This window comes from Diachasmimorpha longicaudata, chromosome 4, assembly GCF_034640455.1.
Source record: "Diachasmimorpha longicaudata isolate KC_UGA_2023 chromosome 4, iyDiaLong2, whole genome shotgun sequence".
Lineage (NCBI taxonomy): Eukaryota > Metazoa > Arthropoda > Insecta > Hymenoptera > Braconidae > Diachasmimorpha > Diachasmimorpha longicaudata.
Genome location: NC_087228.1, coordinates 10199769 through 10220223, shown reverse-complemented (window position 1 = coordinate 10220223; position 20455 = coordinate 10199769). Strand labels below are relative to the sequence as shown.

Below are 20455 nucleotides of genomic sequence, written 5' to 3'. Positions count from 1 at the left end.
TTAGTGTGAGCGTTGACCAACCGCAGGAAATGCCTCTAAACAATGACTGAAGGACAGAATTAACTGTGGCGAATTTTTTCGGTAAAATGTTGTCATTAAGTTTTTGCACTTTTGTGCTTCTCTTTCGTTTCGTTTTTCAAATAAAATGCCCCTCATTTATTTTCGCGTTGAGGTGGCTTTGGAATTGATGAGTATTTATTTTGACAAAAAAAAACATCTTCAACAGGTTCCAGTTATTTGTTTATTAAGTGTGGAACGTGCTGAATGGCCATAATGTTGTCATATTGTTCTGAGGCGATTTAATTGAACAATTGAATGAATAAAAATTGTTGAATCTGTATTACGATCTGTACCAAATTGTGAAGGATCCTGGGATATCCTTAATGCACGTTACTGAGAACTTTATAAATGCACACCCGTCGGCAAGGGGCCGCCATAGTTCCAGTGTATTTTTTGATTCTCTTATTTCATTCCTTAGCAATTTTAATATTATCCCACGAATTATAATGCGAACCGTGTGACCCTTTGAATGCATTCCCACACACTCCACACATGACGATGAAATTTGAGTTGATGATAACATTAGAAGAGACGAGAACAAGAGACGAAGAGATTTTCAGACGTTTGTCGCTCACGCTTCGAGCCTCATTACACTTCATTAAAAGCCACGAGAAGTTAATGAGAATTTTTTACATCGCGTACAACATTTTGGGCGAATTTAATTTAATTTCCTTTTGTCTTCTGATTTTTTTTTTTTCATTATAAAGTGACGACCGACGCCAGACTCACCTTCTATTCGCCAGAACACAACGAGCGTCTTGATTTTCTGACGGGGAATAGTGCGTGTTTATGGTTTCCGTGAACGCGTCGCAATCAACTCAGTTTGATGGCCTCTTCGTATTTCTTACTTTTTTTTAAGATTAAAGGGGTGCTTTAATATTTCCCGGAAGTTTACCTAAATATTTTTTCTTAATGCATTCTGTGAATGCACGTTTATTTCATTCATTTGTATGTAATTGTTTCTTTGTATTTTTTCACCACTTTTATTATTTCAATTTTCCTTGAAGAAAAAATTGAATTTCTAGGCAGTGAAAAAAGGTGAAAGAAAATTCTTGGAAATCGTAAATAATTGGTAAGCCAAATTTTTTTAATGCCTTATAATTCTATGCAATGCACCGCGGATATAATTAGCACCGCCAGACAACTATGTGCTCTCCCAGAAAAAAATTGATGCAGCGGAGCAGATTAAGTCCATGGAAATTATCTAATTTGTTAGAAAGATATTTCTAGAGTTCAGGAAAAATGCTGGGACAATTCCGTAAAATTTCCTATGAGCACTCTTTCCTCCAGAGTGATGGAAATATTTTTTCTGAGCATCAGAAGTATTTCGAGAAAAATCCTAATCATTCGCAGTAAAAATGATACTTTATGGGGCGCCAATAATTTAATCTTGAGCATCATAGGCCCATAATATTCAACGCTGTTTATGAATATTATCTCGTGGAAATTTCCCTACATCGGGAACCGTAATTTCCAAAAATTGCTATTGGCTGACGGCAGTGAATTTAAATCACTTACTAGGATGCGAAGAACCAGTGACTGTTTTATCTCTGGAGCCTCTCAAATTTTTAAATGAAATGTGGACTTACCGGTACAGCAGATTCCTGTCTCCAAGCAGGGGGTCTGTCGATTGTGACGTCACTTCGTCGTGCGGTGTTTCTCGCGAGACACGTTGTGAACACTTAACTCATACATCTGTAAAAAGCCGGGTACTAGTGGTTAAAAATCATCAGGTAAGTGTTCCACAAAAACAAAATAAAATCTATCATTCTTGCCAGTGAAAGAACATCTCATCAGATATTTTCAGTGTTAATTTAAAAAATCGGGGATCTGTCTAGTTGCGAAAAATCCATAACTGTTCTCCAAACTCATTGAAATGTCATCAGAACTCAGAGACCAATTTCTCGGAGACTTTTGATTCAATAGCAAAATTTCCCCTGTTATTTCGATTTTTTAATAAAACCAAAAATATTCCACCTCTCCAAGTTATTTTGGTTATGTTATGCAGCTGTTTCGATCAGTAGGTAATTCACCAGTTTCTCGAATGGCCGCTGAGCGGCATGCCAGTAGTCCGGCGGTTTATTCAAACCCCCCATAAACCTCTGGTTTCAAATTTTCCCCCTAAAATGCATTGTCGCGTAAAAAGAAAACATGAAAAACCGCGGCCACTCCCTCTAAGGTCCATAGGAATTTTCAAATACGACGGAATAATTCTTCAATAGTCAAAAAAAATCCTATTCAATTTTCTCCCCTCCAAAAAAATAATAAAAAAACATCTGAAAGGACCATCAGTTAGTCTTGCAGGCGCCAAGGCGGAGTAGCTACCCTAGCTTTGCGGGCGGTAACGTGTCCATCATTATTGTAATTCACAAATATCCCCTCTATTGCCGCACAGTTGAGAATCGTGGAAAAACAAAGAGGCACCGGGATTTGAAATTGATGTTAAACCGTACAAATCGCCGGATGAAAGTGAGTCTCACCGTCTTGGGAGCAATGAAATTCACCAACAAAACGCAAGATAGAGTGAGTGAGACAATGAGGGTGGGTTGGATTGGCGGCCTGAGGCGCGGTTGCGGATTCACGGCGTGATGCCGGTGATTCGTGGTCGCAGTGCCCAGTAATCGTGGCCCCTGGCCCGCCATATTCCTCCCCCGTTATCCCATTCACTCCCCCTCACCCACCAACAGGGATCACTCCAACCCTTTTCCATTCGAATACATATGCCTCGTTGCATCCTCGTCATTTTACGCGATGATAGACCCACTGGGTATCGGCGTCAGTATCCTCCGCATCCTCTTCCGCCGGGCGGATTTTTCTCCCCCTTCCTCATCCCCCCCCCCTTTTCCCTCATTTTTTTTTTATGCGAGCATCCACACCAATGTATCTCGAGGCTTACCAACAGCAATCTCCCGGTAAATACAGCAATCGCTTCGAAACCCGTTCGCATTAATATAATTAGTCACCGCAAGCGCAGTCGAGCGCGTTTCATTTTCTACGGGACATTGCCGGGAGGGTTGTTTCACATACACACACCACTCGTCTTTGAGAATTTTCGAGGGATCATGTGTGGGTGGACGAAAGGGGCGGGGATGAAAAATACACCGATCATTTTGATTTTCATTCGTGCAAACCAGAAGCGTGGATACACATACGGATGTCCACAGCCACCTCAGGGTTTTGGTTTTTCATTTTTTTTTAACGGAATGATGAACGACTGATGACGGAGGTGTGCGGGGACTTGTAAAGGGCAATCGTCCTCTCACTCGGAGGGGGAACGATTCCCTCAATTGGGTGTAATGATGAAGTCGATGGAGTTTGGATGATTTGGGGAAGATACAATGTTGCAACTGGTGATTTTCACGTTTTGTATTGGCACTGGTGCAATTAACAGCTGGGATTTTGGGGAGATATTTTTATGGGTCCTTCGGAGAGGCTGAGATAACGAGCTTGTTACACGACTTCGGTATTTTGCCGGGATAATTGCGTTTGTTGGTTAATGTTTCAATTCAAATTGTTGTGAAAATCTGAGGAATGCGATTTATTACCTTCACTGATCACTGTTGATAGCATGCCACCCAAGAAAGTCGAGGAGCCGGAGCGCAAGCCACTCATCGGGCGTGTTGGAACTAATCTGAAGGTGGGCATTGTTGGCATTCCCAATGTGGGTAAATCGACGTTCTTCAATGTACTGACGAAGAGTCAGGCGGCCGCCGAGAATTTCCCGTTCTGCACCATTGATCCTAATGAAAATAAGTATAATTTTGTAATAAGGGTGGAGTTATTGAGGTGACGGTGGTACGATCAATTTTGATGACTTTTACTGTCTCATTTGAGTATCATTGTTGTTCATCACACTTGATCATTGTTATTGCATCTTACGATGTTCAATGTTGCATAGAAATTCAAAGTGTAGTGGACAACACGGCTAAATAACATATTTTTAGTTATTATAAAATTATTAGGCTATTCATCCCGACTAGTTTCTACGAATACGCCTAACCCTTTCCCTTCTGTTTAAAGCACGTCGGGTACCTGTACCTGACACACGATTCGACTACCTGTGCGAGTACTTCAAACCAGCGAGGTAAGATAAGTCTCCAACAATTTCTCCAAATTACGCGCAATATATTCACAATTTCGAAATACGAAACAGCAAATATTTCACGGTATTATCAGTGACTGTTCCTCCACGACGAACCCTCCTCGGAGGAAACGATTCGGAATAACTGGGCAAAATTTCCATACGTCTTCGGCTTTATCGCCAGCAAAAACCGGGGGGTTCGAGCGGATTCACAGAGACGAATAAAGAGGGAAGCGGGAGATATTGCTGAAGCCATAGGTTCCGTGGAACGTGATCTGCAATGCAGATAAGCAAACGTGAAATTTTGTCCTACCGATATATACTGACAGACACCAAACATTCGGTGGTCTTCATAAATCGTAAAACGTACGATTGCCCTCCCTCATTTTCTGATTGCCATGCAAAGCGTAATCCAGCATTCAGACATGACTGCGGCATTCCCCACAGCCCTTTCCAATATATATATATATATTTTTTTATTTCTATTTACTTTCGTTTTACATTGGAAAATGAATGAATGTAAACGCCCTCCCCTACCCTAAAACGTGACAGTGTAAGCAAACATTCGATACTCTAATGTCAACTAGAAATAACATATTGCGCATTAATTCGTGGAGATTGAAAACATCAAAGTAATCTACCCTTCGAGAAACATTTTCAAACGACGAATAGTCCTCTCACTGCGTTATTTCAGTTTACGGCACGTGTTGGAGAATTCACTGATCCGTAATAAAAGCCAACTAATCAGTAATCCCTTTCCATACCATGTCAACTTCTACTCGACGCTCTCTTCAAAGGCTAATTGTTTAATGAGGTCGGAGGCATTAGCATTTAAATGCATTGTCATTGTGGATTCGTCACTCTGTTACACCTCTCCCCGGTTACTGGCTTTCCATTCAACACCCATAATTCAGCCCACACGTGAACTCCACTGGGCCCTTTGATCCCGCAATTTCGAACGCAGTCTGCGTATGCAGATACTGCAGGGAAAAAAATCCCTCAATTTGATCTTTAATTAAACATCATAGTTTTAATGATCCTCTGCGTGTGTGTATTTTTCTTTCAGTAAAGTCCCGGCTTTTTTGAATATTGTGGACATCGCGGGACTTGTGAAGGGTGCGGCTGAGGGTCAGGGACTGGGAAATGCATTTTTGTCGCATATCAGTGCTTGTGACGCTATTTTTCATCTTTGCAGTAAGTGATCGATTTACTCTCGCACATAAACTAATAACTAAAAAGGTGTAAGACCTTTCGGAAGTCAGATACTTTCCCCCTTAACATTTCACCCCAAAGTAACCCAACAGACCACCTCATTATGACCACAAATGTTCACTACCCTCTCCCAAAATAAACATGACTGTCCCAAATATTCGTGGAATCATCAAAATAAAACATGTCTTCAATTATAATATCAACGAGCATGACATTTAAATTTCCCATTGCATTTTCACACGTCAATACATAATAATTATAAGATTATATCGTACTCTAATTAACTAAGTACAGCCCTATTGATTTAATTATCATCTTCATTATTAGAAATCATGTAAGGCAACTGGAAAAAGTTGATAATCGAAGTGTGCGGGTGAAATCCACACAGTAGTTAGCGTTTTACGAAGGATAACATTCCATGGTAGTTATCATTTAACTGTTGGCACGTTGCAATTTCAGTAATTAAAGCGCTCTGTAATTTACAACCGTCGTGGATATTGACCGCTTAAATAAACGACGACTAGTGGTCTTTTCCTTGTACCTTTCAACAAAACCCGAAGCCCTCCCCCTCTTGTTATAAACTAAACCCTTGGAGAGAGTTTTCATACACACACAGATAGCAAAGTACCTGACCTACGATGCACGCTAAGCTGGGGTCGTCGTGTCGACGCTTACTCTCACCCCCACATGATTTTTTTTTTTCAAACTCATTGCATGCATCACACACATGCAAATGGTATAGGCCGTGGTACTACAACACTCACTTCACTAGAAAATACGTTTGCTTATTGAAATAACGGGGCATTAATGTCTGCTCGGAGAATTATATTACCGGAAAAAAAGGGATATGTGAAGAACTGAGAAGTCATACGTATCGTGGATAATTGAATTAGTCAGTACGGGGTCGCGTGTCAGCTTTCTGCGTTAATTTCGCTGGTTTATGAGTCCCATGGGATCATGGGCTATGGGAAAGGGGGATTATTTATTGCGAATCGCCAGGGGGGAGGGAGATTTCTGCAATTTTCGTCTGGTACATTAACAGATGAGATTGCAAGTAACAGATTCTATGTTTAATTTTTTTTTCTTCTGCTATTACTAAACAATTGGAAAAACGATGCAATAGTTTTCAAACTCATTCCTCCCACGCAGTCCCAAAATAACCAAAAGAAATCGGAAATCCCCCTCTTACTCTACCGAACAACAACTTCATAAATTTATTACTCCGCGCCCTCCATAGGAGCCTTCGAAGACGATGACGTGACCCACGTCGAGGGAGAGGTGAATCCCGTCCGGGATCTGGAAATAATTAGCGATGAATTGCGTCTGAAGGACATCGAATTTCTCAAAGCTCATGTTGAAAAATTGGAGAAGCTCGTAGTACGAGGCAACGACAAGAAGCTCAAACCTGAATACGTGAGTACACGTACAAGTGCACATATTACTCTCATCCCTCGCTCTGGTCGAGAAATCCTTCTCGATGATTTTGCCATATCATAGGGACCACTCCACTGTAATTTCGTGACCCTTGAACCGCACGTTCCGGGCTGTGCGTTCGCGTACAGATACATGTATGGAGAGGGTTCGATGCACGCGTCATGTTTGGTATGTTTTATCCACAGAATAAAACGACTGTCGTCCTGATGGAGGCGTGATTCACAAACGCCTCGTTGAGAGAGAGATAGTGATCGAACCTGATTGTGAATCTCACGGTATCAGATCCGGGGTTAACTTTTTTTTCACCACCATTATCACCTCGCTAATTTCGAAACAGAGAGAGAGAGAGAGCAAGAGAGAGAGAGAGGGAAAGGGGTAGAGAGAGAGGCCATAACGAGTTACGAGATGGGGAGCGTTAGAAATTTAGTGGGCGGTATTGCCCGATGAATTGGAGTCTAATTTCTAGATCTGTAGAATCTTAAAGTACGAATGGTTACGAGTCACGAAGGTTGAAGGTGATGTGTTATTCTCGAAAAGTAGTTACAACGGTTTTTTAAATGGATCTGCGGAGTTACTGGAGGGATTAGGGCGTGGTGAAGGGGTTTCTAGTTCCTGGAACGTATTAATTTGACGATTGACTTGGAATACTAGTGTTTTGCTTCGCATTTCGGAAGTGCAGGATATTTCTAACGAGAACCCTCGACATCAGCACGTTTTTTTTAGTTTTAGTGCGTAAAAAATCAATAGAACAAAATCAAATGTGATATCTATTCCAAAAAGGGGGGTTTTCCACCTGTTCGTTAACAAATTATATGATTAAGTCATCGAAGTTCAATTTTTTCCTCAGGAGACTTTACTCAAAGTAAAACATGTACTCGAGGAGGACCTGAACCACATTAGATTCCAGGACTGGAGTGCTAACGACGTGAGTATCATGTGAATTTTTAAAAATGCACCCCACATTACCCCTCCCCAGACACATTACGTTCTACCATATGCTACTCATTACCCATCAATAAAAAAAAATATCAATGTGTTTACAGATCGAAGTACTGAACAAGTACCTGTTCCTCACTTCGAAGCCTGTAATTTACTTAGTGAATTTATCGGAGAAGGATTACATACGTAAAAAGAACAAATGGTGAGTTATAAAACTTCCATATTTAAATGTATGTGTTTCTGGGACAGTTTTCCATTTTTTTTTACAACTCCTACTGATGGATATTGAATACCGAGATCAGTCGAATGCATTCAGGGAACTACTTCAAATGCATTTTACATAGAAACGCATTGTTATTGGTTTTCACTGAAAACAGGAATATCGTTGGCGGTACGTGCAACATTGCATACACTCTGGTTACACCCCCTGAGTATCGGGTGCGTCAATGCAAACTGTCTGTCTACATACCAATCGTGTTGGAGTCTCCAGAGTGTTATAGGGGTTCATTATTCACGAAGCATTAATCCGGCTTTTTTTTCAAAATATCGTGAGAAATGAACAGTTGGGGAGTCGAACTATTTATGTCGCGTCATAGATAAATATGGAGAGATTATATATGAGGTCACGTTTTTAGGAAATTTTGATATACTTCGATGCAACTATTGATTAATTTGATTTTATAATGTTCACAGGCTCATTAAAATCAAGGAATGGGTGGATAAAAATGACCCCGGCGCCATGCTGATCCCCTTCAGTGGCACCTTCGAAAATAAAGTCTTCGATATGGATGACGCCGAAAAGGCTAAATATTTCGAGGAGAATAAAGTCACGAGGTGAGCCATAACTATTCATGAAAATATCGTTTTCGTGGTCGTGAAATTCCCGACTACTCCCCCTCTCAAAATTGCCACGTTCATTTTATTCTCTTTTATGAAATAACGAGAGAGCTTTAAAGTCGGTTATGAATAATGGTGGGGTTCTACTCAGTGTCTAGACTCCAGGATTTCTCTCCCACTTGTTTGGGAATCAGTAAAACACCGGCGAGCATTGTGCACTATGGCCACACTTTTTTCTGTTTTATTATCGTACGAAACTATTATTCAAATTCTTGTGAAATTGCGTAAAAAACGCCCTCGTGCCGGAGCATATAATAATGTGAAGACCGAAAGCACTCGGCTAGTGGGTCATCCATTGCCAGAGGGATGAAGTGTACTTTTTCCATACACTTTTTATCGTTTTTTTATGTCTCCCAGAGTTTAAGTAATTTATCTTAAAAATTGACGACAATAAAATTATTCTTTTACGGTATATTCGGTGCAATTTGATATATTTAATATGTATATGTTAATATACGAATGTAATCATCCGAAAATTGCTTCCGAATAGATTTCTAACGTTAAAGACCCTTCCGAAAGGAACGCAAATGTGAATTCCTCGGGATATATCGACGGATCGTTGAGAAATTATTCTATGAACGTAGAGGTACCTAGCAATCATGAGGGACGACTGGGGCAATGATTTTATTTTGAGACCGCAAGATCACTGGGGGGATACTATGGTTTTGGAATGAGAGGGGGGACCCCGACTTGGAATGATAAAATTGCAGTATTAAGTCGTTCGCTTTATGTGTATTCTCTGAAGTCCCGAAGTCTCGGGCCTCTCGCCCCTCGATGGCTCTTCTTCCCTCCCTACCCTGTCATTAGACGATGTTTGGTCCAAAACAATCATATTCTATGGTCGCGCGGTGCTCCTTTTAAGACGATTGTCTTCGCTCGCGTAATCGATGTGAATCTAAGAAATTCGTGGGGTTCTTTCGAAGGTCATTTGTTGATTACTCATGAGATAAATTTCATTGGATTTAATTTTAAATTTTATGCTATATTTTTCTGTGCATAGTGCACTGGAGAAGATTATTCTCCAAGGGTACAAGGCACTGCAGCTGCAGTATTTCTTCACCTCTGGCCCTGATGAAGTTAAGGCTTGGACAATTCAGGTAAATGCATTTAGTTTAATTTATGGTTCAGTTGATGAAGTTAATTAAATGATCCGAACAGTTACGTTTATTTTTTCACGATGAGTCGTTTAATACCAAAAGTTCTCAATATTAAAATTATATTATTTTTTTTCACAGAAAGGGTGCAAGGCTCCACAAGCAGCTGGTAGAATTCATACAGATTTTGAAAAGGGATTTATCATGGCTGAAGTTATGAAATTTGAGGATTTCAAGAATGAAGGCTCTGAAGCTGCAGTTAAGGTAATAATAATTCAATCGTTCTACCTCAATGTATTATCGAAACCTTGTCCTTGAATGAGCAACAAAAAATGCATGATTCTTGAAATATAAATATTACAGGCTGCAGGAAAGTATCGCCAACAAGGAAGAAATTACGTCGTCGAGGACGGTGACATTATATTTTTCAAATTCAACGCCGGCGCTGGTCTGAAGGACGCCAAGAAAAAGTGATGGCACGCCTTTCTAATTTTTTTACTCGTGCATTTGTACATCAACATGATTATATTTTCCTGCTGCGTTCGACCGCGAAATTATCTGAAGTGATTCTGAATTTTTTGTACCGCGTATTTAATGTTTATTAAATAGCAACAACTGTCTATTTTATGATTATTTAAACATCTCTATCTTCAACTGCTGTAACCCTTGCAAGTGACATAAAGAGAATTTTATGGTGCTCGAGAGAATTATTTCCTACCGTTCAACGTTAATTTATTGGAATGCTGGCTTTTTCTACTAGACGACGTTTAAACAGGTTGCACTTTCCATTCCATTCCAATTGTCAATAAAAATGACCTATCCGATATTTTTCAACAATAATACTACGGTAAATTCACTCAAATCGAAATAATTGAATTGATAATTGATTGATAATTGAATTTTCATCTTTAATTTACCATTTGAAGACTAAGAAGAAATTTCCTTGTCTTCTTTCCCACTGAATTCAGAGCTGTCTAGTTGGCATCGAATGAACTTTTAGCTCTTTGGTTTTTTCACCCACCAAGAGAGGACTCCACGAGACAGTTCTGTATTCAGCATGGCTTTCAACGATTAAGTACTCATTATGAGATTTTTAAACATCATGTGAAATGATAGGAAACAGTGAAGAACCGGATTAGAAGTGAATTATATGACAGTTGCCAGTACTTGAGCATAATAGAAGCATGGCAAGTGATTCTAAAGTCAGCGATATTCGCTGGATATATCTCGTGACATTCCTGGTGAGACCATTATATTTTAATGCTCTGTTGTCCTTGACAGGCATTTTTTTATTATTATCATCGTTTTTTCCAGGATTTCTTCGCTGTTGGATTGATTTTACCTTCAATGTCAATGCACCTCAATAAACTTGGTGCATCGTTCTCAACGATAGGTGCCATTTCTTCTATTTATGCAGGAATTCAGCTCATTAGTGGCCCGTTAATTGTAAGATATTATTCCAATTCATTACAAATTTGGATAATGAGCATATATCACTGCTTCAAAAAGAATATGATGAAGCTAAGGTCAGAATTCCAATCCCACTCTCAAGAGAGAGAAAAATTATTCTGAGAAAAGTTATCTGGTCTTTTTTAGGGTAGCTGGAGTGACAGAATTGGACGAAAAAATATTTTCATCGTTTCTTGCCTAGTAATTGGAGTTTGTTACGCACTTTTTGGATTAGTTGAATCCATATTTCTCATGCTAGTTCTCAGAGTGACAATAGGTACTTATAGTTTTACAGTACGTATTTTCCTCAATATCCCGAGATAAATAAGCCAGTAATCAGTCCATGGTTCAACAATTATTGTTTCGTAGGGGTCTTCAAGCATTCACAGGTGATGATTCAGGCCTTGATAACTGATCTCTACCCCAAAGATGACCAATCAGTTATGTTTGGAAATTTAAAATCGATAACGGGACTGAGTTTTGCACTGGGGCCACTCATTGCCGGTCACATGACGGAAGTTGAGGGAGGATTTGCCCTCACTTGTGTCGTTAGCGGAATATTATTCATAATTAATGCCGGTAACTAAAAATTCACGTATACTGCAGTTAAAGTTCGCAAGAAACTGCTTCAAACTCTCCCCTAAGTCCATATTTACTTGATTTTACCTTCCAGTGATAGCCTACTATTGTTTCGGTGACAAAATGAGCCGACCTGAGCCTAAATCTCCGAACGACATGGAAATTAAAAAAAATCCTAAGAAATTCGAAATGAAGAAATTGAAGGAAGTTATCTCAGATCTACGAAGCATCGACTGGAGCGTATTTGGTGATGCTTTTGCGCTCAAATTCATGGCTGAGGTAGCAGCGATTGCTTTTTATGCGAATTATAATGTTAGGATAAAAAGGCGATTCGATATATCGCCGAAACTAGCCGGATACACGATAGCCTACCAGAGTTTTATAGGAATAACGACAGGTCTTTTGATGGGCCGAATGAATAGAAAATTTTACGCGGATGATATATCGTATAAAAAAAGAAATCTTCATGCGTTTACCGTGATGGCAGTGGGTTTCAGCTGCGCCTACTTCTCATCGTACTTCCCTCTCTTCATGTTATCAACGACACTTTTCAAAATAGCTGATATGGTGCTGCGGGTAACATTGACCGAAATGGTAGTGGAAAAGGCATCTGCCACTAACCAGGGATCAGTGGCTGGATCTGCAGAGAGTATTGGGAGTCTTGCTCGGATGGTAGCTCCTCTAACCACTGGCATAGTTGAAGATATATGTGGAGTTAATAGTGCTAATTTACTATCCGCCGCGGTCAGTTTGTGGGGGGTTCGCATATCTTCAAAGATATCACTTCGTCAATCTAAAAATAATTAACCCTAGGTCAAATTTTTCTATCAATAGATAAATATATTTTTATATTTATGGGTAATGTCCTAGTGGTTGTTTATGAAAAATTCCCGGTTTTATTTTTAGTTGTTGGGTTATTAGATTTGCAGGGTAATATTTGTTGTTTGTGAATTTTATTTTGATTCTAAAATACCTTCAGGAGCATATACTGATTTAATATCAGAAATATTCGACGCTCTTAATGTTCAGATAAAGTTATTTTAATGTTGTTGAATTTGAATACTTGAATAAAATTATTTATTTATGGTAACTCCTTATCAAACAAATTCCCAAATCGATCTGATCTACAATGATTAATGCGATAATAGTCAATTATTCATGGACTCAACGATAATGGCGCTACTACCGCCGAGGAAAATATGGCGGAACTCAAGCCAATTTCCCTCGACTTTTGGCGCTTCGTCTAACGCTCGGCTGCCCTTGCCCTATGACTCTCCCTAACACATTATCCCTTTTCCATAACCACAATAGAATGTAGTATTGTTGTAATGAGAATTCATAAAGTAGAGACATTATGAGAATGATCCCGAATTTCGAGAATGGGAAACCGACGCATACCCAATCTCACACAATGGAGGTAGCGTCCCGGGGTCATTCTCATATTGCCGTGATAATATCCAGTGGAGAGGCTCCTCTTCTACTGGTAATCATCCCCCCCTTGTGTGCTTACCTCCCACTCCTGGAGGCCGACGGGCACGCTGCAACTGCAGTCGACCTGGCTCGTTTTTTTCTCCCACTCCGCCCGATCAACATTCGTTGGCGTGTCTCCCACTTCTGAGAATAATGGACGCCTCGTTCGTGTCCGTCTGCTAGCGCCCGGCAGGGAGGGGTAGAGAGCGCCACCACCGGCGCATCGGAGGTAGCAACAAACTCTTCAAGTTGATGGAGTGGTGATCCCCGAGCTCTGCGAAGAAGTGAAGTCTGTTCTTCAGCATTTATGAAGACGCAATACGGGATAAAAATTGTGCTAAATGCCTAATAATTTTCTTTAGGCAACAATGCCTCCTGTAAAAGTGATTGTCCAGGGATTTCCCAGTTACTTTCGATACAAGGAAATATCAGGGAGGAGGAAAGAAAAGGAGAAGAAGGAATTGGAATATTTATTTAGCAGATATGGACAGGTGAAATGTGTGTATTTGTGGCCAGAAACTCCTTATGAGAGCTGGAGAAAATGGCAAGGAATGGTGCCTGACAATTTCGCTCAACTTATTTTCAAACATGCTGACGATGCTCTCGAGGCTCGTGATGCTGCTAATAATCACGAAATAACATTTGACAATCGTATATTGACATTAACTCCAGTGATCAAATTGGTTACTCCCATTGATATCTTGGAAGATGAGATTCTCATCAAAATATTTTCAATGCTCGATCCACCGGATAAAATAACCATCGAGAAAGTTTGTGAACGATGGAGAAAACTTGCCCCGGACATTTGGAGTAATAAAACCCTCTACCTGGGGGGACGGGTAGCCCCGCATGAGTGTTGCTGTGACACGGAATTAGAAGACTATCTCAAAAAATGTGGGAATAATTTGAAATATTTGACGTACGACGTCACTTCTCATAAGGGTCTTGATTTAATCCGAAAATACTGTAACAGTCTCAGAAATATGACCCTGTGGATCTATTTGAAAAACCCTAGGCCGAGCGCATTTTTGGAAATGTTCAGGGCACTGGCAAATTTAACAGTGATTCAAATACATTTTTATCCGGATTTGCCTGGGTTCGATATATTCGATCATCTGCCAGAATCAATGACCGAAATTCATTTGGTCTATACTCACCGTAATTCTTATTATTTTGTAAGTATAAAGTCCATTATCAGTGGTAAGGGAAAAGGGCAATGAAGACTATCTTCATTTAGTAATAGACAGAAAAATCTCAATTATTCTGAAAATTTACATTTGTCGAAATAGGATTTAAAAAGATTTCCAAAATTGAGGAGTCTCACATTAAGGGGATTTTATCGTGGACTCCATCTGACAGGAATGGATCACAGAGAAAATTTAATTCACTTGGATTTCAAAAACTCAACTATCGATGCCCACATGCTATGGAAGATACGAGATATGACGAGGCTAAAAACCTTGATCATCCCAGAAGTGAAAATCAATGATGAAATCCTTATTCAAATTCTCAGGAGGAACTGGAAGCTCGAATGCCTGGACATTAGTGGTGAGTAAATTCTTTTGGAAAGTTAAAAGTTATCTATTAATTTAGCCCTATGGATTGAATTTTGCGACTTCATGTTTCAGCTATTCCTACCCTGACAGACCGAGCTGTCCGAGAGGCCTTATGGCTCCCAAATCTTGAAGTACTCAAGATCAGGAGGCTGAGTGTGACTCTGGACATCTACGATCCTATGCCATCGTTGAAACGACTTGATTGCGAAGGATGTCAGAAATTAAAAGACGAACAATTGGGTCAGTTTCTGGAACTAGTCCCAAATTTGGAGTATTTAAATATTAAAAATACTTCGATTACATCATCCTTTCTGAAAATTGCTGAGGGAGCACTGAGGAGACGCCGAAGGAACGTCCCTCTCAGGCTCTCAAGTGATTTTTGGAAGACAAAAAAGGGTTCTTATTCTTCTCTATTATTGCTCGTGAATTGATAGTATGGAGTTCAATACATAATTATACATGTGCCATAACTATGTACATTATTTCTGTAAAATGAATTTCGATTAAATAAAAAATTTTTATATTCATTACCAGTAGAAATAATTTAAATTATTTATTGACAAGATTACGGATTCCTTCCCTTATTTCTACGAAATAACAGCATTAACTAAACTATAAAATAGTGGATATGAAATAGATAATTGTATTTCAATCCATCACCATGAGTTGTTAGACATTATCACTATAAATTTAATTACTTGGGTAGAGTCTCTTCCATCGCTTTAATTGCCTGTAGATCTTTTTCTCTATTGTAATCTTCGATGAATTGGGCAATTTGCTCCTTTCCATGTGTCTCGAATACAGTGACACGACTTTTCCACACATCCTCCACATATTGAGAAAAATTCTCCGGTTGATTAAACCAGTGAAATAGACCCACAGGGAAGGCGATGTAAGCCGCCATCTTGGCTGCTTCTAGTTGCCAATTTCCCATTTTGCCTGCAAATCCTATCGAATGCTATCAATTCGCACAACTCAGTGAAATTTTATCTAAATAGCTAAACCATCGCATACAAACAAGAGTCCGATGAGGGCTAAAGTAACTGGCAAAACAAAACACTGGCAATATATTGAACGTCTTGATTATTTCTTGAATTCTCTACATTATTCGCGATTCCGGGAAGAAAATAAGTTACTGATAAGTCTTGTCAATCGAATAATAATTTACGTCGCTTTGTATCATCACACTATCTCCAAACAGTTCGTAACTGCGCTTGGAATTCTAGGTTAAGTCTTGATTTTCGCGAAGAAAAGAAGCAATAAAAATCTTACCAATAGATAATATTTTCGAACGTACGATTATTCCGTCTCCAATCTGATGTCCAGCGTCCGATGAGCTGTTAATTCCTTGTTATCAAATATTACTGCCCAAATATTAGACCAGAATTATCAAAGAGCTCTGCCAAAAATAAAAACATCGCCGGTGGCGCTACCATGTAGCTGGTCTCCAAATCAATTCGCGTTGCAGTGCATCTTGGGATTTTCAAATGTTTTTGGCAGCACAAAAAGTGGGAGAGTGGAGCTCTACGTACTCTTTCATTATTCAATGAACATTTCCACTGACACTGTATATCATTTCACAAAGACTGAGTATTATTTTTGTAAACAAATGAAATGTTTGCACCTCATACATCGACATAACCATCACTGATTGTGAGATTAATCCGTGAATAAGTGAAATCATCATGTGGAAGTGTCATAAATGTGGAAAACCTGTATACTTCGGTGAGTAATTGCCCCTCCAAGAAATCACTAGGGTTTATTCAATTGTTCATAAAGCAAACAATTCATTAAGTCCTCATAAATATTGCTGAGACTGTGACAATTGATTTTTATTGCAACATGCGATTGTTGGGACGAGGGAGGGCGATGTGCAGGAGGTGATGATGATTTTCATACAGAAGATCGAGGATTTCAGGTCAATGTACCGTCAAGGTTATCTGCACTCATGAATGCCCTTTTCATCTCGTGTGTGTTTAATCAAACAATGTCTCAATCTTTCAGCTGAAAGGAAACAGTCATTGGGTTACGACTGGCATCCTGAGTGCCTCAGGTGCGAGGAGTGCGGTAAAAGGCTCAACCCTGGACAACATGCTGAGGTAATTGTTTAAACATTAGGCTTTGTGTGTGTTGATTTTTTTCCAATGAAAATCTTCTACATATTTTCTGATAAGCCTGTGTGCTTTGGTATAGATTTACTCGCTCTGATTAGTATCAAATTTTCTATTAGCATAAAGGAGTACCATATTGCCACGTACCGTGCTACGGAGCTCTCTTCGGACCTCAGCTATTTGGACACGGAACTAGAGTCGAATCACACACGAGTTTTGGTAAAAAGGAACCACGATCAACACTTCCAAGGTGAAAATCAAATTTTATATAACGAATCGAACTACTTTTTTTATTAAATTTGTCAATTAGAGGTCAAGGAAGACTCAAATAAAAGCTCTGATCCTCGAATAAATTACAGAAGGGTAATGAACGCAAATAAACCATTCCCCTATATTTCCCTTTAGATCGCATTTGGAAAATAAACTGAAGCTCTTCAACCAGTATTACGAAGGCAAGAGCGGTGGCATCCGCAGTCGTGAGGTGAACGGCCGGCTAATATTGGAAGGAGCTTTAAGGATCTACTGGGGAGTGCGTGGAGTAATTCACCTGAAAGAGGACGACGACCAGCGTACAGTGGTAACAGCGAGGAACCGGAATTCCTGCAGAAAAAGTGTCTCTGAGGAGTCTTCTGACGATGACGAGAAGCGTGAGAATCCCCCCAAAGATTTGTCTCCAACCGAGAGTCAACTGGAGAGCGAGCCAAACTCTCTCCCCACGTCTCCGGATCACCTCAAGAGTCTGACTCTTCCAATGAAGCTGGACGTGAAAAATATGGAGCTGGACGAATTGGATGAGCTCCTCCAGGTTGAGAGGAAGGTGGAGGATGGGGACAAATTGTATCAGACAATGCCAGAGAATCTCCCGTCATTGAGTTCACATTCCAGTATAGATACTCCACCATTGTCTCACCAGTCGAGTCTTGATGGGAATGATAAGGGTACTGCGAGTCCTCAGAAGAATGAAACCAGCATGAGCAGCACTCCAACGCACAGCATCGATTCTTCTTCTGGGACAGACACTCCTAATTTCCAAGGAACGCCCAATAGGAATGGAACATTGAGAAAAGTCGAGTACTTCGACAGCCTTGAGAAGAACTCGGGTAACAATCGATCCATCAGCAACGATGACAGCTGGATTGAAAAAGGTCTGAACAGGTCCATGTCAGGGCCTGACTGCCTCCAGAGGAATCGTGGGGACAGTGACACGGAGTCAGTGAATTCCCTGCATTTCAGAGAGGATGACAACATGACGATGTCCACTGACAGTGGACTAGAGCTCGATGGGGTAGTCCTGAGAAGGAAACAAGGATCCACTGCCATCAGGAGGCGACCTGGGGGCAGGAGGCAGTCCAGGGGAAGACTCAGACGTAGGTGCTCCATCAATGGACATTTCTATAATCGGGAGACGAGCTTTTTCACTCCTCCTCATGGCTCCCAGATGTCTGTTTGGGTTACGAGCCTCGTTAGCACTCAGGAGGTTATCAATCTGATGCTGGACAAGTATAAGGTTGACGCCAAACCTGCAAATTTTGCACTGTTTGTTGTCAGGGATAATGGAGGTAGTTCATTGTCTATTCTTATTATATTTATTATTATTTTTGCTCATGGGCATAACACATTTTTCTATTGATTATCTTCTGCATGGGGTTATAAACTTCTTTTGGTGTTTCATTCAACAGAGCAGAGGAGTTTGAGAGAGGATGAGTATCCTCTGGAAGTCAGGGTCGTTCTGGGACCCCACGAAAATGTAGCACGTCTCTTCCTAGTCGATAAACTTTCAACTCCAGAGATCAGTTCTGATGTCGCCCAGTTTTTGAATCTTTCGTTACCTGAGTGCCATGGAATCTTGCAAAGATATCATTACGAGGAGGAGAGACAGATGTTACTGTTGAAGGAGAAGTGAGTTCATCCATTTATTATCAACTATTTAATAATAAATATTGTGATTTTAGTGCTCCACATTTTTTCGCATTTTTCATTCTACTTTTCTATTCACCTAGAGGATTGGTTCATTAAAATTTGTCATGTTTCAGGTATAAAGAAATGCGACGTCGGATAAAACAACGTATGGAAGAACTAAAAGTCCGATTATAGACGAATAATCAATTAATATTCTGTCGCAATATATTGCTGCGACATTTTGCAGACTAATTTTTTAAAAAGAATTATTAACACATTTGTTTGACGTTCCAAATATCAAATTCTTTAAGATAATAAGGCTAACGCAATTTTTTTTGATTCTTTTTTTTACTGTGAATTTTTATGAGTGCAATTTAGGTCTAAGGTCATGCACTGGAAGATAAATATTCCGAAAGCAGGCCACCTTTTTGTGTGATGGTAACGTGATAAGAACCACCAACATATCGGTTCCATTTTTTCAAAGAAAAAGGCTTGAAAACGACTAATTTATGTCGTTTGCTTGTAGTCCCCTGTTTAATGCTCGTTTTTATGCCCTAGAATTGAGTTTTTTCGTTCCAAGTTCTAGGTAGCTTTTGATTGAAGGCCACTGAGCAATTTATACCTTTGCCATAGCCAACTTCATAATCTTTTTAATTAACAAATTATTCTAATTATATTATTAATTAACTTCAGAGCTGAGGATTTATGATCTTTTTATAGGAGAACTTTAGTCAGCTTTTATACAGTTTATTTTAGCCCGAGAATTTCAGACTGCTGTGAAACTAGCATTTTAAAAAATAATTGAGAGGACACTACTATGAGTTTTAAAAATCGTCGGCATTTTGAGTAAATTCTATTGTAAACCTCTCTTTTGGTAAAATATCTCGGGAGTTCTAGAAGTAGAGGTCTCGGATTAACAATTAGTTTTTCTTTGCATTAATGTCCTTTCTAAGATATAATAATTGATGTTCAGAGCATGACGTACATCATTTAAATATCCTACGAATTTTTGAAACTCATAGGAGCCTCCCCTTGAATGGAGATAAAATTGCATGAGATTATAATTCAGTCCTAAAGTGAGAAGACGTAGCGACTTGCCTAGTGTCCAACAATTAATTAAGGAAATAAGTCTATGTGATTTCAGAACAAAGTTGACATTTTTAGGCCCGCAAAGCATCTATTTCTGAGATCATGTCATAATCAAAAGTGACATGACATTTGACATTTCGATTACGTTTACTCACTTCCAAGAAAATAGCCGCTTTTACGAAATGACCAGATAGAAAAATAAGGACGAACGGTTTATCGAGACCCGAAAAGAAATATTTTAAAAACCGACGTTGAGCCGACGGTAGAAGAGGAATGAATATCAAATAACGATTTATGAATATATACCATATGAAAATACACCTTATGTCAAATGTGACAAAATTTATGATTTTATTGTCACATATCTCTCATTCATTTCCATATTTTTTTAGTGTAGAATCCATTGCTCCAATTGTTTTTATCCATGACAGAATCGAAAATAGAAATTTTCAACGAATTGTGAATGCTAAAAAATACCAGTGAAGATAAATTGTATTATATGGCAATGTAATGCAGAGTTGTATAAGTCGAGTTATAGTCCGAATAAAAATACTGTTCTTTGTAAAATGAAATGACTCACTCCAA

The 20455-nt window shown here is 39.5% G+C and overlaps 6 protein-coding genes across 19 annotated transcripts in view; 4 read left to right on the top strand and 2 right to left on the bottom strand.

The window, feature by feature from the left end:
• Positions 1–3746, bottom strand: part of LOC135161382 (uncharacterized) — a 125781-nt gene extending 122035 nt beyond the window's left edge. For 7 of the 9 annotated variants that reach the window (XM_064118903.1, XM_064118901.1, XM_064118904.1 and 4 more), the window contains exons 1-2: positions 3606–3746; positions 1650–1755 (exon numbers count right to left, since the gene is read on the bottom strand). The gene's annotated coding sequence lies outside the window, so the exon portion shown is untranslated. Of the gene's footprint in view, positions 1–1649; positions 2173–3605 lie in introns of those variants that run through there. The other 2 variants (XM_064118900.1, XM_064118906.1) reach the window with 2 other exon arrangements.
• On the top strand, positions 1651–10414 carry LOC135161379 (obg-like ATPase 1). Its single transcript, XM_064118890.1, has 11 exons — positions 1651–1793; positions 3628–3809; positions 4084–4144; positions 5208–5335; positions 6591–6766; positions 7635–7712; positions 7831–7928; positions 8420–8560; positions 9624–9720; positions 9859–9981; positions 10081–10414. Exons 2-11 carry the CDS (start codon positions 3629–3631, stop codon positions 10189–10191), a joined length of 1194 nt encoding a protein of 397 aa, XP_063974960.1. The 5' UTR covers positions 1651–1793; position 3628; the 3' UTR covers positions 10192–10414.
• Positions 10415–10756: 342 nt separating this feature from the next.
• On the top strand, positions 10757–12835 carry LOC135161378 (major facilitator superfamily domain-containing protein 9-like). Its single transcript, XM_064118889.1, has 5 exons — positions 10757–10958; positions 11032–11163; positions 11314–11443; positions 11536–11745; positions 11840–12835. The coding sequence occupies exons 1-5, from the start codon at positions 10902–10904 to the stop codon at positions 12550–12552; spliced, it is 1242 nt and encodes a 413-aa protein (XP_063974959.1). The 5' UTR covers positions 10757–10901; the 3' UTR covers positions 12553–12835.
• A 611-nt stretch (positions 12836–13446) lies between these two features.
• LOC135161376 (uncharacterized) lies at positions 13447–15301 on the top strand. Its single transcript, XM_064118886.1, has 3 exons — positions 13447–14390; positions 14505–14763; positions 14844–15301. The coding sequence occupies exons 1-3, from the start codon at positions 13584–13586 to the stop codon at positions 15200–15202; spliced, it is 1425 nt and encodes a 474-aa protein (XP_063974956.1). The 5' UTR covers positions 13447–13583; the 3' UTR covers positions 15203–15301.
• On the bottom strand, positions 14505–16201 carry LOC135161384 (uncharacterized). 5 transcript variants are annotated; one of them, XM_064118910.1, is made up of 2 exons: positions 16069–16201; positions 14505–15719 (listed from the first exon to the last, which is right to left on the bottom strand). In XM_064118910.1, exon 2 carries the CDS (start codon positions 15703–15705, stop codon positions 15466–15468), a length of 240 nt encoding a protein of 79 aa, XP_063974980.1. In that variant the 5' UTR covers positions 15706–15719; positions 16069–16201; the 3' UTR covers positions 14505–15465. The 5 variants fall into 5 exon arrangements, with proteins under 5 accessions (XP_063974980.1, XP_063974977.1, XP_063974979.1 ...); XM_064118907.1 differs by having other exon boundaries at positions 14505–15710; positions 16044–16195; XM_064118909.1 differs by having other exon boundaries at positions 16044–16194.
• Positions 16202–16304: 103 nt separating this feature from the next.
• Positions 16305–20442, top strand: LOC135161375 (ras association domain-containing protein 2). 2 transcript variants are annotated; one of them, XM_064118884.1, is made up of 6 exons: positions 16305–16496; positions 16776–16870; positions 17002–17132; positions 17288–18441; positions 18562–18781; positions 18916–20442. In XM_064118884.1, exons 1-6 carry the CDS (start codon positions 16457–16459, stop codon positions 18974–18976), a joined length of 1701 nt encoding a protein of 566 aa, XP_063974954.1. In that variant the 5' UTR covers positions 16305–16456; the 3' UTR covers positions 18977–20442. The 2 variants fall into 2 exon arrangements, with proteins under 2 accessions (XP_063974954.1, XP_063974953.1); XM_064118883.1 differs by lacking the exon at positions 16305–16496 and adding an exon at positions 16504–16706.
• Positions 20443–20455: the final 13 nt, after the last annotated feature.

Bases quoted from the DNA above. Each gene is read 5' to 3' on its own strand.
- LOC135161376 (XM_064118886.1), top strand. From the start codon at position 13,584: ATGCCTCCTGTAAAAGTGATTGTCCAGGGATTTCCCAGTTACTTTCGA. The intron at 14,391-14,504 runs GTAAGTATAAAG...TTGTCGAAATAG, and splicing joins ACCGTAATTCTTATTATTTT to GATTTAAAAAGATTTCCAAA. The intron at 14,764-14,843 runs GTGAGTAAATTC...TTCATGTTTCAG, and splicing joins CGAATGCCTGGACATTAGTG to CTATTCCTACCCTGACAGAC.
- LOC135161378 (XM_064118889.1), top strand. From the start codon at position 10,902: ATGGCAAGTGATTCTAAAGTCAGCGATATTCGCTGGATATATCTCGTG. The intron at 10,959-11,031 runs GTGAGACCATTA...CGTTTTTTCCAG, and splicing joins TATATCTCGTGACATTCCTG to GATTTCTTCGCTGTTGGATT. The intron at 11,444-11,535 runs GTACTTATAGTT...ATTGTTTCGTAG, and splicing joins AGTTCTCAGAGTGACAATAG to GGGTCTTCAAGCATTCACAG.
- LOC135161384 (XM_064118910.1), bottom strand. From the start codon at position 15,705: ATGGGAAATTGGCAACTAGAAGCAGCCAAGATGGCGGCTTACATCGCC.
- LOC135161375 (XM_064118883.1), top strand. From the start codon at position 16,655: ATGATGATTTTCATACAGAAGATCGAGGATTTCAGGTCAATGTACCGT. The intron at 16,707-16,775 runs GTTATCTGCACT...TCAATCTTTCAG, and splicing joins CAGGTCAATGTACCGTCAAG to CTGAAAGGAAACAGTCATTG. The intron at 16,871-17,001 runs GTAATTGTTTAA...ATTTTCTATTAG, and splicing joins ACCCTGGACAACATGCTGAG to CATAAAGGAGTACCATATTG.
- LOC135161379 (XM_064118890.1), top strand. From the start codon at position 3,629: ATGCCACCCAAGAAAGTCGAGGAGCCGGAGCGCAAGCCACTCATCGGG. The intron at 9,721-9,858 runs GTAAATGCATTT...TTTTTTTCACAG, and splicing joins TTAAGGCTTGGACAATTCAG to AAAGGGTGCAAGGCTCCACA. The intron at 9,982-10,080 runs GTAATAATAATT...TAAATATTACAG, and splicing joins GCTCTGAAGCTGCAGTTAAG to GCTGCAGGAAAGTATCGCCA.